General features: G+C 38.8%; 2 protein-coding genes across 2 annotated transcripts; one reads left to right on the top strand and one right to left on the bottom strand.

Moving 5' to 3' along the window:
• Positions 1-4,040: 4,040 nt before the first annotated feature.
• On the top strand, positions 4,041-9,536 carry LOC110729405 (F-box/kelch-repeat protein At3g23880-like; the record flags this gene model as incomplete). The annotated part of the gene is made up of 2 exons (XM_021909148.1): positions 4,041-4,064; positions 7,938-9,536. Coding segments are annotated over 2 exons (1,164 nt in total), but the record flags the coding sequence as incomplete, so codon positions are not given.
• Positions 9,537-10,695: 1,159 nt separating this feature from the next.
• On the bottom strand, positions 10,696-13,462 carry LOC110729404 (leucine-rich repeat receptor-like protein kinase PXC1). The gene is made up of 2 exons (XM_021909147.1): positions 11,989-13,462; positions 10,696-11,566 (listed from the first exon to the last, which is right to left on the bottom strand). Exons 1-2 carry the CDS (start codon positions 13,358-13,360, stop codon positions 10,881-10,883), a joined length of 2,058 nt encoding a protein of 685 aa, XP_021764839.1. The 5' UTR covers positions 13,361-13,462; the 3' UTR covers positions 10,696-10,880.
• Positions 13,463-14,336: the final 874 nt, after the last annotated feature.

The following is a 14,336-nucleotide window of genomic DNA, read 5'->3' as shown; positions in this document are numbered from 1 at the left end:
AGTTAATCCTTATCAACACGGTGCTAGTAAGCATGTCTGCTCATGTCATGAAGTGCCTAAAACTCCCTCAGAGCATTGCAACTAAGATTGATTCGTTGATTACTCGTTTTTGGTGGTCAAAGAATGGAAACAAAGGGTTGCATTGGGTGAGAAAAAGTGTGACTCAGCTTCCTAAGAGTATGGGAGGATTGGGAATTAGAAGCTGTTCGAATCTAAACGATGCTCTCCTCTTCAAACAAGAAACAAGGATGCACCTCAACCCACAGCTTCTACTTTTGAAAGTACACAAAGGTTTTCAACCGTGCGGCATATGTAGTATTGCTAGTCCTTATACGAGGAAAGGTAACTTTCAATGGGGAGATCAAGTCTTCAAAGAGCCATTCAATCCTTTAAGGATGGCTTTGCTTGGAAGGTGGGGAATGGGAAAAGTATTAAGGCCATCAGTATGCCTTGGGTGAAAGGGGAAATCCCATTAGTGAAATCAGGCCAAACTCTGAGAGCTGTTTTAAACTGGAAAGTAAGTGATTTTATAGATGGTGTTACTAGAACTTGGAATGCAGGGAAGATAAGGGAATGTTTCGACTGAGATAGCGCTAAGTCAATTCTGTCTATGGAGCTTCCACATTCAATTGAGGACGATTTCCTATACTGGAAGTATCATCCCTCGGGTAGGTACACAGTCAAAACGGGTTACTACTACCTCTTAAAGGATTTGGGGTTAGAAAGAACCACTTTCTTGACAAGAGACCAGGAATTTGTTAAGCTGGTCTGGAGGTTGGACATTCAGCCGAAATGGAAGTTATTTCTTTGGAGGCTTTTTCATGATGGCATTGCAGTCAAGGAGAATATGGCTAGAAGAGGGATCCAAGTTGAAGTAGTGTGTGATCACTGTGGGGTGGACTTGGAAGATAGCCAACATCTGTTTAGGTTCTGCAATCTGGCAAAGGAAGTTTGGGAGTAGGGCTCCCTAACTATTTGCCTTGACTCTCCTGGGTCTAATTCTTTGAAAAGATGGATCCAACACTATATCCTGCTTTTTAATAGCGAGGATGGTAAGCACAGTAACCGGCGTGCTTTGTTTATCGCAACTCTTTGGGGACTATGGCAAACTAGGAATGCAAGATGCTTTCAAGGAACTACAGGGACAACAAGTTTAGTGATGGAGCTTATAAATCTAGCAATGTAAGACCATGAGACCTTTAGACATCAAGGAAGCCCAACAAATGAGGTGGAGGCTACTAGTAGGGATAATCCGACCATCCCCCCAGATATCAATCACGTACATCTAGGAAAGGAAAAGATTGGCTATGATGACTTCATTATGGAAGCCGATGGTTCCTGGGATAAGATGACGATAAGAGCAGGGGTTGGTTGGGTAGTGAAGACTAATCTCCAAGGTTATGCCCTCGAGGAGGGCGGAAAGCACGGAGCAGCTGCGTCAGTCATCCAATGTGAGGCTTGGGCTTGCCTCGAAGCAATGAAATGGGCTCAAGCTAAAGGCAGGATTGGAATTCTTCTCTTATCTGACTCCATTTCCCTTCTGAACAACTTACAGGACAATCCGGGCAAGGAGATTTCGATAACTTGGTTGTTAAAGAAGTTAAGGGAAGTGGGGGCATTGTTTCAAAGATAGATGCACGATTTTAAAAGTTCACAGAGATCAGGTTCAAAGGGCGAATGGCATTGCTAGAAAATGTCTGGGCACCCTTTTAATTTGTTGTAGTTTTTGCTTTTTCTCCTTTGCTATTGTAAAAAAAAAATAAAAAAAATAAAATTCACAAACAATTAGGCACCAAATTCACCAAAATTCACCAAATTCACGATAATTCACTAAAATTCACCAAATTCATCAAAATTCACCTAGGCTGTTGCAGCTGCCTTGGCTGCTGCAGCGGCCTGTGCTGCTGCACCTACCTCGTTAGCTGCCTTGGCTGCTGCCTGGGCTGGTAGCTGCCTGTGCTGTTGCACCTGCCTGGGTAGCTGCCTTGGCTACTGCACTTGTCTGGGCAGCTGCCTTGGTTGTTGCACCTGCCTAGGTTAGGTTTTGTGCTTGTGTTTTTTTTGCTGCAATAATGGAAGCGAGTAATAGATGGAAGAAAATAAAAGCATACCTCATCAAGGTGTTGAGCTTCCGTGCAACTATTGACTATGTCAAGCATAAACCTCATCACGTATAGGGCACAATCAACTCCGTTGTCTTGTTGCGCACACTGTCATGCCACAAAGGTAATCTAATCATGCATAGCCATAACCGAAGCCAAGTTTATTAACAAATCACTATATTAAGGCATTACCTTTGCATATTTCCATGCAGGACCCGCAACAGACCGACAATTTAGCTTCTTCATAACACTTTAGGAAAATAAGTTCAAAGTTAGAAACATAAATACTTAATGACTTAGGTGAGGACATTCTACAATAGGAAGCAATATGTACCTATTCAGTAGGTTCTTCACTAGCATCTTCCGTGGTGGATTCTCACGAGCCGAATCAAAGTGGTAGATTGTGTTATTGGAAACACAAATCTACTTAATAGTTAACTGAATTTTCGGAATTTGAAAAAAAAACACACAACTAAATTATGACGTATTTAGACATACTCCTCAAAGCATAGGGCTAATATGAACTTATCTCCCGCATGCGTTGATTCTTTAATACTGCGCTCAAGGTAATCTTCCACGTCAGGAGGGTTGCATAAGCATCTGGTAAGGGAGGTCTGCTCGGGGCAAAACTACCCATCTGTAGCCTCAAACTTGCATCCACCAATAAGGTGCTCCTGTAGTGACCTTCATGAGAGTAATGTGGGGAATAATTATTGATTGCATTGTTTACATTCGAAAATGAAACAACAATATGATTAGGAATAGTGGCATTGAATTACCTCATGAAAGTTTGAATGATGGAAATGTTAAGCATGGAACCGGTTAGAAATTCCTTTACGTCCACTCTTGTAATAAATGTGATCGCATCCTCATCATAGTGGAACAATGCCTTAGGTAAGTTCACTTCAATAGATCTACCCCTAGGCAACTCACTAACACGATATTGAAGAAAAGTACAAGCTTTAGAGAGCAACTGAAGGACATCGACTTCTACTAGTGGAGTACAGCTCGTTGCAGAACCTCTCGAACTCTTCTTCAATAGGTGTTCACCCTTCGACCCTTGTCCTTGTTCCATGTTCTTTCGAGGTTAGACATCCTTGGATTTTGGCTTCTCCACCTTCTTTCTTTTAGAGGACTGATTTTCCTTTGTAATCTAGTAACATAAAAGCACATGGTCATATTACAAGATATTTGCGATATGTTTTAAAAACAAGATAAGTAGTGTATACTTACCCCTCCTATCAACCTCACCCGATCACGTGGCCATTGCACAAAGCTACGTTTCGCATCAAGCAGCGTAAATAAGTCATATTCCTCTCTAGGCATCGGTAGTGGTAAGTCCTCAAACCCAACTACTATAGAATTAATCCCGATCGAGGTATAGTGGGTACTAGTATTAGACTTGAAATGGACCTTATCAAACGGTTGTGCGCTACCATACCCCATCAACTTCAACTCTCCATCCATGTTTTCCCTGGGGTGAAGAAGCTCACAAGGCGTCTCTTCCTACACATTGATTAGGACATAAGTTACGAACTAATTAACCGACGTATGCCTAATAAAAGCACATTTGATTAGCTGCTGAAGTTTACCTTAACAGCTGGAAAAGGATTAGATGTCGGATTTTCAATCTCCCTTGTGTCTGCATGCGTAGGACTAGGAATCTGCAATAGTAAAATAATTATGCCACATAAGACCTCGTTTGACCAAGTTCATATTTTGCAATTTGATTGTAATGAAATTACCTCGCTCTCAACAAGTGGATTGTCCCCAGCATCTTTTGGGTGACTACATGAGTCCACTGGGGTAATCGAGGGCAACGACAAGCTCGGCAAGTTCATGTGCTTCAAAATGGCATTGAATTGACTTTGCAATTGTTCTTGCACCTCTTTGCGTATCTCTGCCTTAATTGATTCCTTTTCCTTGGCATCCATACGGTGTGGAGAATTAACACTTGATCTAGTTTTTCCTGAGCTAGTGTATTCTAAACCCATAACCTTTTCCCACCCTAGTTGTTTCCCTCTCGAACCAAGAACTTGCCCAGGGTGGTATGGTTTTCCCAAAGCCAAGGTGAAAGGATCTTTGTGTATGCTTGGAGTGAGATTACCTTCAACCACTTACAACGTATGCTTGAACTGTAACAACACAAAAAGTTTCCAGTTCTAAGTTAGATATAGTTTATATGGAAATATTTAATAATAAGGGTGTAATATTAGCATAAGTATCATAGGGTGCTTACAAGTGCATCTACTACTATTTTTGTATCCGGATGCATGATGACATACTTTCCGGTTTTCTTGTCGATCCCATGCATAGCACACCACCAGTCAATTGCACGACTTACCAAAGTTGTGACCGTGGACGAAAGCGGTTTATCAGATGATGATATTTTGGATGTGGGGTATAGACCCTCTTTGATCCACTTTAGTCTACCTTCCGCAAATGTCTTATAACCCATATGATGGCTATACATTTTCTTCTCAGCATTGCTTGTAGCTTGTTCACTTTTTTCCTACACATTAAGAAAAGTTCGCATCATTATTTGTAGTGAACCAAATTTACTAAACAACTCTAATTGATATATAACTATATACAAGTGCAGTAGTAGTAGTTGATTTTTCCACAAACTTCTCCCAGTCCTTCACCGTTATTTGTGGATATCAATCCCACGATTTCTTCTCAGGTTCCTCCTCTCCTCCAGTAGGTTTCACATTTTTCTTCGGTCTTTTCCTTTTTTTCTTATGGATCCATCTTGTTCTCAAGGAACTTTTGAAGTTTTTGAATCTCTCTTGTACAAAATCTTCAAACGATTTTCTCTTGACTAGCTCATCAGGAATATTAAACACACTCTGTACTAATGGCAAACGCCTACGTTAAGCAAGGGCACAATAAAATAAAATAATAAAAAGCAGCCCAGGCAGCTGTAGTAGCCTAGGCAACTGCAGTAGCCTAGGCAGCAGCCCAAGCCCAGGTATCTGCAATAGCCCAGGCAACAGCAGCAGCCCAGGTAGCTGCAGTAGGCCAGCCATCAGATCAGGCAGTTGGAGTTAGGGGTGTACAAAAATTGGCCCGGACCTGAAACCGGACCTGAACCGACCTGAAACCGGACCGGACCTGACCCGGACCTGTTGATTCAAGTCCGGTCCCGGTTCTTAAAAATCCAGGTTCCCGGTCCCGGTCCGGACCCGGTCCAAACCCGGGGTTTTCAGGTCCGGACCTGAAACCCGGGAAAATCGTAATTAAAAAAAAAAAAAAAAAAAAAAAAAAGAAAGAAAGAAGAAAACCAAACTCTGAAAAATTGAAACTGAGTTTTCGTGGACTTATTTGTATTTTCGGTGGACTCATTTGTATTTTTGGTGTTTGAGAATCGGGACTTTATAGACTTTATGTAGTTTTGTAATTGATAATTTTGGTTTGTATGTAATTATTAAATTATGCAACAGGTCTAAAAATCACAAAACAGGTCCATATGCAGGTCCATATGCAGGTCCAACAGGTTTTGTATTAAAAAAAAAAAACGAAAAAGACACAAAACAGGTCCATTCAGGTCCAAACCCGGACCGGACCTGATTTTTCAGGTCTGGCCCGGAACCGAACCTGTTAATTCAGGTCCGGTCCCCGGTCCTCATAATTACCCAATTCAGGTCCCCGGTCCAAACAGGTCCGGTCCAGGTCCGGTCCGGTTTTGGACCGGTGTACACCCCTAGTTGGAGTAGCCAAGGGCAGGTGTATGTTTGGGTTTTACCTCATTCGAATTCATGTAAAACGTTTTTTTGCCAAAAACGCAAATAAAAACCACTTACCATTGTATCATCCCAAAACGTGTGAAGCAACCCTTTAGGTGTCTCGGGCCACTCAAGTATAATGGGTATTTTACAAGTAAGTATGCCAATGTGAGTGGAATATTTTCTGCGCCATTGGCCAGTAAGTTGACCTAACTCGTCATGCTCAAGAACCATGGGAACCCTGAGTTTCTTAAAAGTTTTTGTTGAACCCCTACCCTTTCTCTTCACCGGTGCCTTTACCCCCTCTCCACCACTGGTGGTTTTCACTTGACTTTGCGTGTGAATTTGTCCTTGTGAATCACTTACAAACTCGGAAACAACATTATCCTTAATAGGGGTGCACATTCAGCTGATATCTCATATTCGTCAAGCCTACGTTGCAACTCATCATGAGCTTGGTCTTCTGGTTCACCCAATCTGTCTCCTTATTCATATCATACAACTCGTCATCAAAGTGAGAAATACCACGGTCTTCATCATCCATATCCTCATCATAGTGAAGGTGCTCATCACTACCCATGATATATACACACCTACCATCACAAGCAAAGCAAATAATTAGTCATCACTAAAGACAATCAAAGGTGCTGCACCAAAATAGCCGAACACTTGCCCAACTTCTTTGTTTTCATAACAAATTTACATATAATCCTCTTAACAACTCATATGTAGTGTATTTGAGATGTTTATTAGTTGAAAATGCTTAAAAGTAATTGATTTCATGCAAAAACAAGGTTGTAGGATCGTAAGAAGTTCAAAATGGCATAAATGAGGTTCTAACTTTCCCAACTTCTTTATTTTCATTACTAGTTCACATCTAATCCTTCTAACAACTCATATTTGGTATATATATAACATGTTTTATAAGTTGAAAATGCTTAAAGGATTTCATGCTAATACAAGGTTATTGGAGCAAAAATAGTTTTTAAAAAAAGCCTAAAATGAGCTTCTAACTTACCTAACTTCTTTATTATCATCACAAATACACATCTAATCCTTCTAACAATAGGATTGTTATTATGATTCATAATAAAAGTATCTCATTTGAGTATTCCCTCATTGTGGTCTGTTCGAATATAATTTGTATCATTGTCTACATCATTTGCTACATCAAGTCTAGGGGCAGCGAAAGGGGGTGAATCATTAAACGCATCATATTCTTCGTCGTCTTCAACATCTCCAACCCCTAAAATTCTTCTTTTGCCAGCAAGGACGATGGACCATTTTGGATCGGCTGGGTCGGTTACATAGAACACTTGCTTAGCTTGAGATGCAAGGATGAATAGTTCCAAACTATCCCGCAAGTGGCCAAGGTCTACAAGAGTGAAGTCGTCATATATGACGTTGCGCCTATTATTATCGACCCATTTACACTTGAATAGACCTACCTTGAATTCACGGTAATCCAGTTCCCATATTTCAAAACCAGTAATTTTATCCAAAAATCTATCCAAATTTTATTGAAAATAAAACACTAAATAACTTTTTTATCTTACCTAATATATCTAAATCTATCTAACATTTTTATCCTATGTGTCATACTAATAATTCATTATTGTCTACGTGGCGCGACACTTGGCGAAAAGTTAAAACGCCAGGTGCCGCTGTCTCGTGGCTTGGCTAAAAGTTAAGCTTTATATATTAGTTATATATATATATATAATATGATATGATATTAAATTAATTTGTTTCTGGCGGATCGCTCAAAGTTTGTATTATTTTTGACAATTTTTCCAATAAATTATATCATGTCAACTCGTCAAAAAAAAAAAAATATATATATATATATATATATATATATATATATATATATATATATATATTCTGTCAAAAAAAATAATAAAAAAATTATAAACTTCAATGAATATCTTATACAAGTAATTCTATTATAAAAAAGCCTTTCTCATGACTTCGCGAGGGACCGACGGTGAATGTTAACATATTTCCCCAAATCCCCAATTGCCACCACTCCATAGTTCCCTAATGTATTCGCGGAACAACAATGGAAACCTCTCCTCCTACGCCAACTTCTAAGTGTTTTCCATTAGAGATTGAATCTAATATCCTTTCAAGGCTACCTATTAAAGATCTATTTCGTTACCAATGTGTTTGTAAGCGTTGGCGTGACGAGATCAAAAACCCTAAATTTATCAAGTCTCACACATTCCATGTCGTCAATAACCACACAAATTCAAGAGGTTCCGTTATCTTATTTAGTCGTTCCTCGGCTAAATTATACTCCCTTGATTTCCATTCTCCGGAAAACGTCAAGAAGGTAATTCGATTATCTCACTCTTTTGACTATGATACTCGACTTGTTGGTTCGTGTAATGGCTTGCTTTGTTTCAAGTTAACAGGATGGTTTTTGATTTACAACCCGGCCATCCAGGCGTGTAAGACTGTTTGTGTGTCGCCCTTCGGTACTAAATATAGGATGGGATTTGGTTACGATTGCACGAGTGACGATTATAAGATTTTACAAACTGAAACAGTCAATACTGCGCGTTGTGATGGTCACCCGAAACAGGTTGAATCTCATGTTTATAGCTTGAGGAACAATTCATGGAAAGTCGTCCAAAAACCTTTGATGGTTTCTTTGTCGACTTATTCAAACCGTATGATTCTCTCTAATAATGTGTTGCATTGGATAGATTTAGATTATAAGCCTCGTAACAATATGACGACTGGTTTTATAATGTCAAAAATCATAACATGTTTTGACCTAGGAACGGAAGAATATCATAAATTACCGCTCCCTAATGATGATAATGATGACGGGGTTATTATATCAGAGCTGGCTGATTCAAAGGGTTACTTGCATTTGGTAAAATATAGTATGATTCGGTCATCTTTACATAAAATGGAGATATGGATCATGAAAGAGTATGGTGTGGAACAAACATGGTCTAAATTGGTCAGCATCAAACTCGACGACATTATTGCTGATATAGTTAGACGCCAAGTCCGCAAACCTTTTTTACCGTTGCTTCTTGCATATTCAGAGGACGGACAAGAAATCCTAGTGGATTTAGGGCAATATTCCGAAGATGGTATGATTTTTGTTCAATGTGATATGCGTAGTGGAGGTTTTAAGAGGCTTGAAATACAAGTATGTGATTTGGCTGCTGATTTCAGGGATGGATATGTAGTGATGCCATGGGTTGGTTCCTTTGTTTCCCCCTCTATGTGAATCGAAGTAATTGGTTATATACCCCCGCATCCTATTACAGGAATGGGGGGATGAGGAATTGAACCCCATTACTTTGGGGGGGGGGGGGGCGATGGAGGGACTAACCATCCCTCCATCCCGTAGATTCACTAAATCGGGTTCTAGTACCTACCTCTGTTTATGTGGTAATTTGGTTATTAAGTCTTGTTTCTAGATTTTGTCATAGTTTCAAATGAATTCATACAGGTTTTAATTTGATTAGCACGATTCGGTGGGAAGCCGATCAAGCAAGTATTCTGTGAGAGTTCGTTTAAACTGTTAAAATGAATGAATCCTTTTTATGTAATGTTTTCCTCTCCTACATACTTCGTAGTTCTCTGTTTAGATTAATTGATCAAGAAATTTAATTACTGATATTGTTCCTATCATTACTCATTGCTCTTCATTTCATTGTAATGCAATAAGTGATTTTATGTTTATTCCTTGCTCATTAAATTATGAAGTTGTCTCTTCTTTGATAAGTTGTAAAATTCTGTAAAGGGATAGTATTGTATGAATTAGCACAAATGATTACTGCACGTATAATGCGAGGGTGTGTTTGTGTATCTGGGGGGGGGGGTGCTGTTTTGCAGCCTGCTGGCACCACTCCTTATGCCGGGATGCTCGAGGGAAGTTGCTTGCTGCTGCTGTGAGGCGTGTGGATGCGTGTTGGGGGGCTGATCTTGCAGAAGCTTATGCTGCTAGATTTGGTATGGAGGACTGGAGGTTGCTAGAAGGTTGGGGGTTTATGAAAGTGAACTTAGAATGTGATGCTCTTGCTGCTGTCCAAGCAATCCAGAACAAGAAGATTGGAGCTGCTCCTATTTTACTTCTCTTTGATGATGTGCTGCAAATGTGTAGTGACTTTTCTTATTTCTCTTGCTCTCATGTTAGGGGTTTGGGAACACGGTAGCCCTCTTTGTTGCTAGATGGGATACTAGTTTCTCCAGATCGGTTCTCCGGATCAAATACGTACGAACTTTATTTCCCCAAAGTCTCCAAATTAGTATTAAACTTAAATTGCCTTTATGTTTATCGAGTGTTTTGAAGTGGATGCCTTACTATTCACACATTTTGGAGGTTACTCCGTATGGCAGGGAACCTCATATTAGACCTAAGTATTTTTGGGCTACAATATCTGGCCCACGATTAACATGATTATAGTTTTGATCAATTAATGTCCATTTGGAATTTTAGTCAGTTTTTTTTTTTTTTTTTTTTTTTTTTTTTTTTTTTTTTTTTTTTTTTACTTACAGAAATTAGTAATGTCTTTGTAAAATACTATCAGTAATTCAGTAAATAGAAAGAGAGTTCATTTTTATTCAATTATCAATTGCTATTAAATTAGGTTAATTCAGAGTAGGTCATAGAAAATGTTACAATAGTGAATGCAAATATGCAATTAGATGAATTTATACATTCACCTTGTTCTTTTTGACTCATAACAAAGTTTATGTACATATAGTAAAAGTGTATGTATAATTTTCCTTTTAGATATTAGTTGCTTCAGTTTTGAACTAGAATTTTCCTATAAGCATATTCCGCATCAATTTCTTTGATTATAAATTATTAAAAATACAATTAGACTATTAGAGACACATAATCAAATGTAATCACCAAGGGACAGGCAAATCACACCATTTTAAATTATAGAACCATGGAAATCACTGAAAGAGCCCTACTATAGACATCACTTGCAACAAGACTACGGAAATAACAATCAAATAACAAATCAAACATAGCTTAAGCATAAAGCCACAAGTAATAGCCTTAAATAATTACTGATCAGTATACACCCACGGCCTCCTCGGTGGTGGGGAGCGAAGGAGACGTAGAATTTCTTGATTCATCATAGTCATCACAAAGGGGAGATTGCTCCACTCGAATCTCTTCGATCATTTTAGCCACTTCCATCATAGTTGGTCTTTTCTCGGGCTGTGGAACCACACAAGCCATGGCAACATGAAGCATTGCCACCAACTCCTCTTCAATGTTCTTATACCTTAAGAGTTCTGGGTCAAACACCTCAGCAGTCCACTCATCGCGGACCACAGACCTAACCCATTTGGGTAGATCCACGGATTCTTCATCCTCGAACTCTACATGCATGGGTTGGGATGGTGAAGGGAATTGAGATGGGGCTCGGGCAGTGAGCACCTCAAGCAAAAGAACCCCAAAGCTGTAGACATCAGCTTGCTGAGAGAGTCTTTTAGTTTCAGATTGTTCAGGTGCCTTGTACCCCCCTAGTCTAGCAATAGCATGGGCCGGATTTAACAGAAGTGAAAGGCCAAAGTCTGAGATACAAGCAACTCCATTCTTATCTAGGAGAACATTGGATGATTTTACATTGCCATGAGGAATTTTTGAAGAGCTGTATTCTGCGTGAATTCGAGCTAGCCCACGAGCTGCTCCGAGTACTAGACTGATTCTTGTTGTCCAGTCTAAAGGAATTCTTCCTGGTCCCCTGTTCCCTGTAAAATTCACCATCACAAACTCAGCATGTCATTACAAGGAAAAAAAAAATACATTCTTGAGTTTTCAGACATAGCAATCAATATGATCACACTTTATCATTCATGCAAAAACTCAAATCTTCCTCTCATATGCATCTAAACAAGGCCATACACAATAAACAAATCTAAATGCAGTCAAGTTGGTCATATAAAAATTGGTGTATAATTAAATATGTGGTTCAGATTTGGCATTATGTGAGTTTCAGATGCTTCAGCCAATAAATAAACTATCTAACAGATAGATAATGCCAAATCTATGGTTCCAATTCCAAATCTACAATTTCCAAGCATATTATATACTATTAATAGCAAATCAACACATTTTCCTCAAAAAAAAAAAAAAAAAAAAAGCAAATCAACACATAAAATTGCAAGCATACCATGAAGAAGGGAATGTAAACTTCCATTAGATAGGTAATCATAGACAAGAAGTTTCTCTTCCCTAGCATAATAATAAGCTCTAAGCTTAACAATATTAGGATGCTTCAACCTCCCAATCACATCCATATATTGCTCAAACTCCTTCCTAGCACAAGGATTAGCATCCTTCAACCTCTTCACAGCCACGGTCGCCCCATCATCGAGCACGGCCCGATACACCGTCCCAAGGCTCCCTTTCCCGAGCATCTCAGCCGATGCTCGGAGCAAATCCTCGAGCTCGAATTGCTTCTTTCGATCAAAAAACACCAATTTACTCTTATCTGTCCCATTAGTCTCATCACTCTCAAACCCACCTCCAACACCTCCTGCACTTCCATTACTAGCATAAACCCTCTTCTCACTACCATAACTACTCCTCCTCTTCCCCATTTCTCGCTCCTCCAAATCATCTTCCGTCGAAGAACAACATCTCCTACAACAAAATGCCAGTATAAATGATAAAACAATCACACCCAAAACACAAATTGTGACAATAAGGGCAATAGCACCCCCATTACTTAGATTTAATCCCTTTTTCGATTTTCCGCCATTAAAAGGTGGATTTGAGTTGGGGTTTGAAGGAACTGTTTGAGCAGTAGCAGGGGAAGCTGAACCAGGAGAAGAAGGTGAATCTTCATCACTAGAAAATGAACAAGTTGGTAATGGAGATAACCCACATAATTTAGCATTACCCAGAAAACTATTTTCCCCAAATTTTTTCAAAACCCCATTGGGGACTTTCCCAAACAGTTCATTATTCGATAAATTAAGCTCCTTAAGCTGAGTTAGGGTTTCCGAAAAATCAGGGATAATCCCAGAAATCGCGTTGTTTTGTGCCCGAAAAGTGAGCAACCGCGTGAGATTCTTCAATTCCACCGGCAACCGACCTTGTAGGTTATTATCGGACGCATCTAGCCGGAGAAGACGCTGTAAACCACCGAATTCCGGCGGAATTTCGCCGGAAAAATCGTTATGAGAGAGATAAATAAGCTTCAAATTGGAGCAATTAGAAAGAGGGGAAATGGACCCATTTAAGCGATTATTGGAAAGGTCTAGAAGACGGAGTTGATCGAGGGAGGAGAGAGAAGAAATGGGTCCTCGAAGATTGAGGGAAGGAAGAGAGAGAGAGAAAACTCGGCCATCGGAAGAGCAATTGACGCCGACCCAATTGGCGGCGCAAGCGTCGGAGGAAGACCAGTTGGAGAGGAGGTTGTTGTGAGGGTCAGATTCATGGCGGAATTGGAGGAGTGAAGCGGTGTCGTTTTGGAGGGATGAAGAAGAATTTGGGAGGAGAGAGAAAATTGCAGTAAAGAGGAGAAGAAGAAGTTCCATTGATGGAGGAAGAGGAAGGAGGATGATGATGGCAGGCGGGAAAGAGGTTTGACAAGAGTGTATGTGTTGGCTTTAAAATAATTTTATTTTTTACAAATTTACTTTTATTATTGTTAATGGTAAAAGAAAAATTAAATTCTTTCTAAAAAAAAATAAAAAAAAGAATAATATAATTGGAGTAAAAAGGAAAAGAATGATGTGACAGGCTTTTCAAATCTTTAATTTGCCATTTTTTTAAAAGTTGTTTTGATTTTTAAATTGGAGTAGTATTACAAATTACAAGTCATGAAATTAGTGACTAGATTAATTTGTATGGTTTATTGGTTTGTATGGTCATGAGCATAAAACAAGATTTCTAAAGATTCAAGATCAAAATTACTTGTATTTTAAAATTTAGATTAAGTTACTCGTAGGTTTAATTTTTAAACTAGTGTGCGGCTTGGGCGATGCCCCAAATTGCTAGTTTGTAATAACGTTTGATTGTTTTTCCCATAATGTATTGATAATCATCTTGAGAATTTAATATTTTGAACAAAGATTAGTATTAGGAGAACCATGCATATTCAATATTTGTGTGTTACTTTGTATGATTCAAAGATATTAAACTATTGATTATTGTACAAAAAATTTGTATTATTCATCAAATTGAAAAACAAAACTACAATTTTTCAAACTTCAAAATTACAGTTGTTTAATTATCCTATGAGGACTAATCACCTTATCCAAGTTAACTATAATTTGGTTGGGTAAATTTGCACAATATATGGATTGCTTAGGTGGTAAGATTTGTATCTTAGTACTTGTTGGTCTCAAGTTCAAATTTTTCATCAAATTGAAAAACAATACTACAATTCCAAACTTCAAAATTAAAGTTGTTTAATTATCCTATAAGGACTAATCACCTTATCCAAGTTAACTATAATTTGGTTGGGGAAATTTGGAGAAAATACATGTTTCTCTCAGTAATACAAAAAAG

This window comes from Chenopodium quinoa, unplaced genomic scaffold (assembly GCF_001683475.1).
Source record: "Chenopodium quinoa cultivar QQ74 unplaced genomic scaffold, ASM168347v1, whole genome shotgun sequence".
Lineage (NCBI taxonomy): Eukaryota > Viridiplantae > Streptophyta > Magnoliopsida > Caryophyllales > Amaranthaceae > Chenopodium > Chenopodium quinoa.
This window is presented reverse-complemented; position numbering and strand designations above follow the sequence as displayed.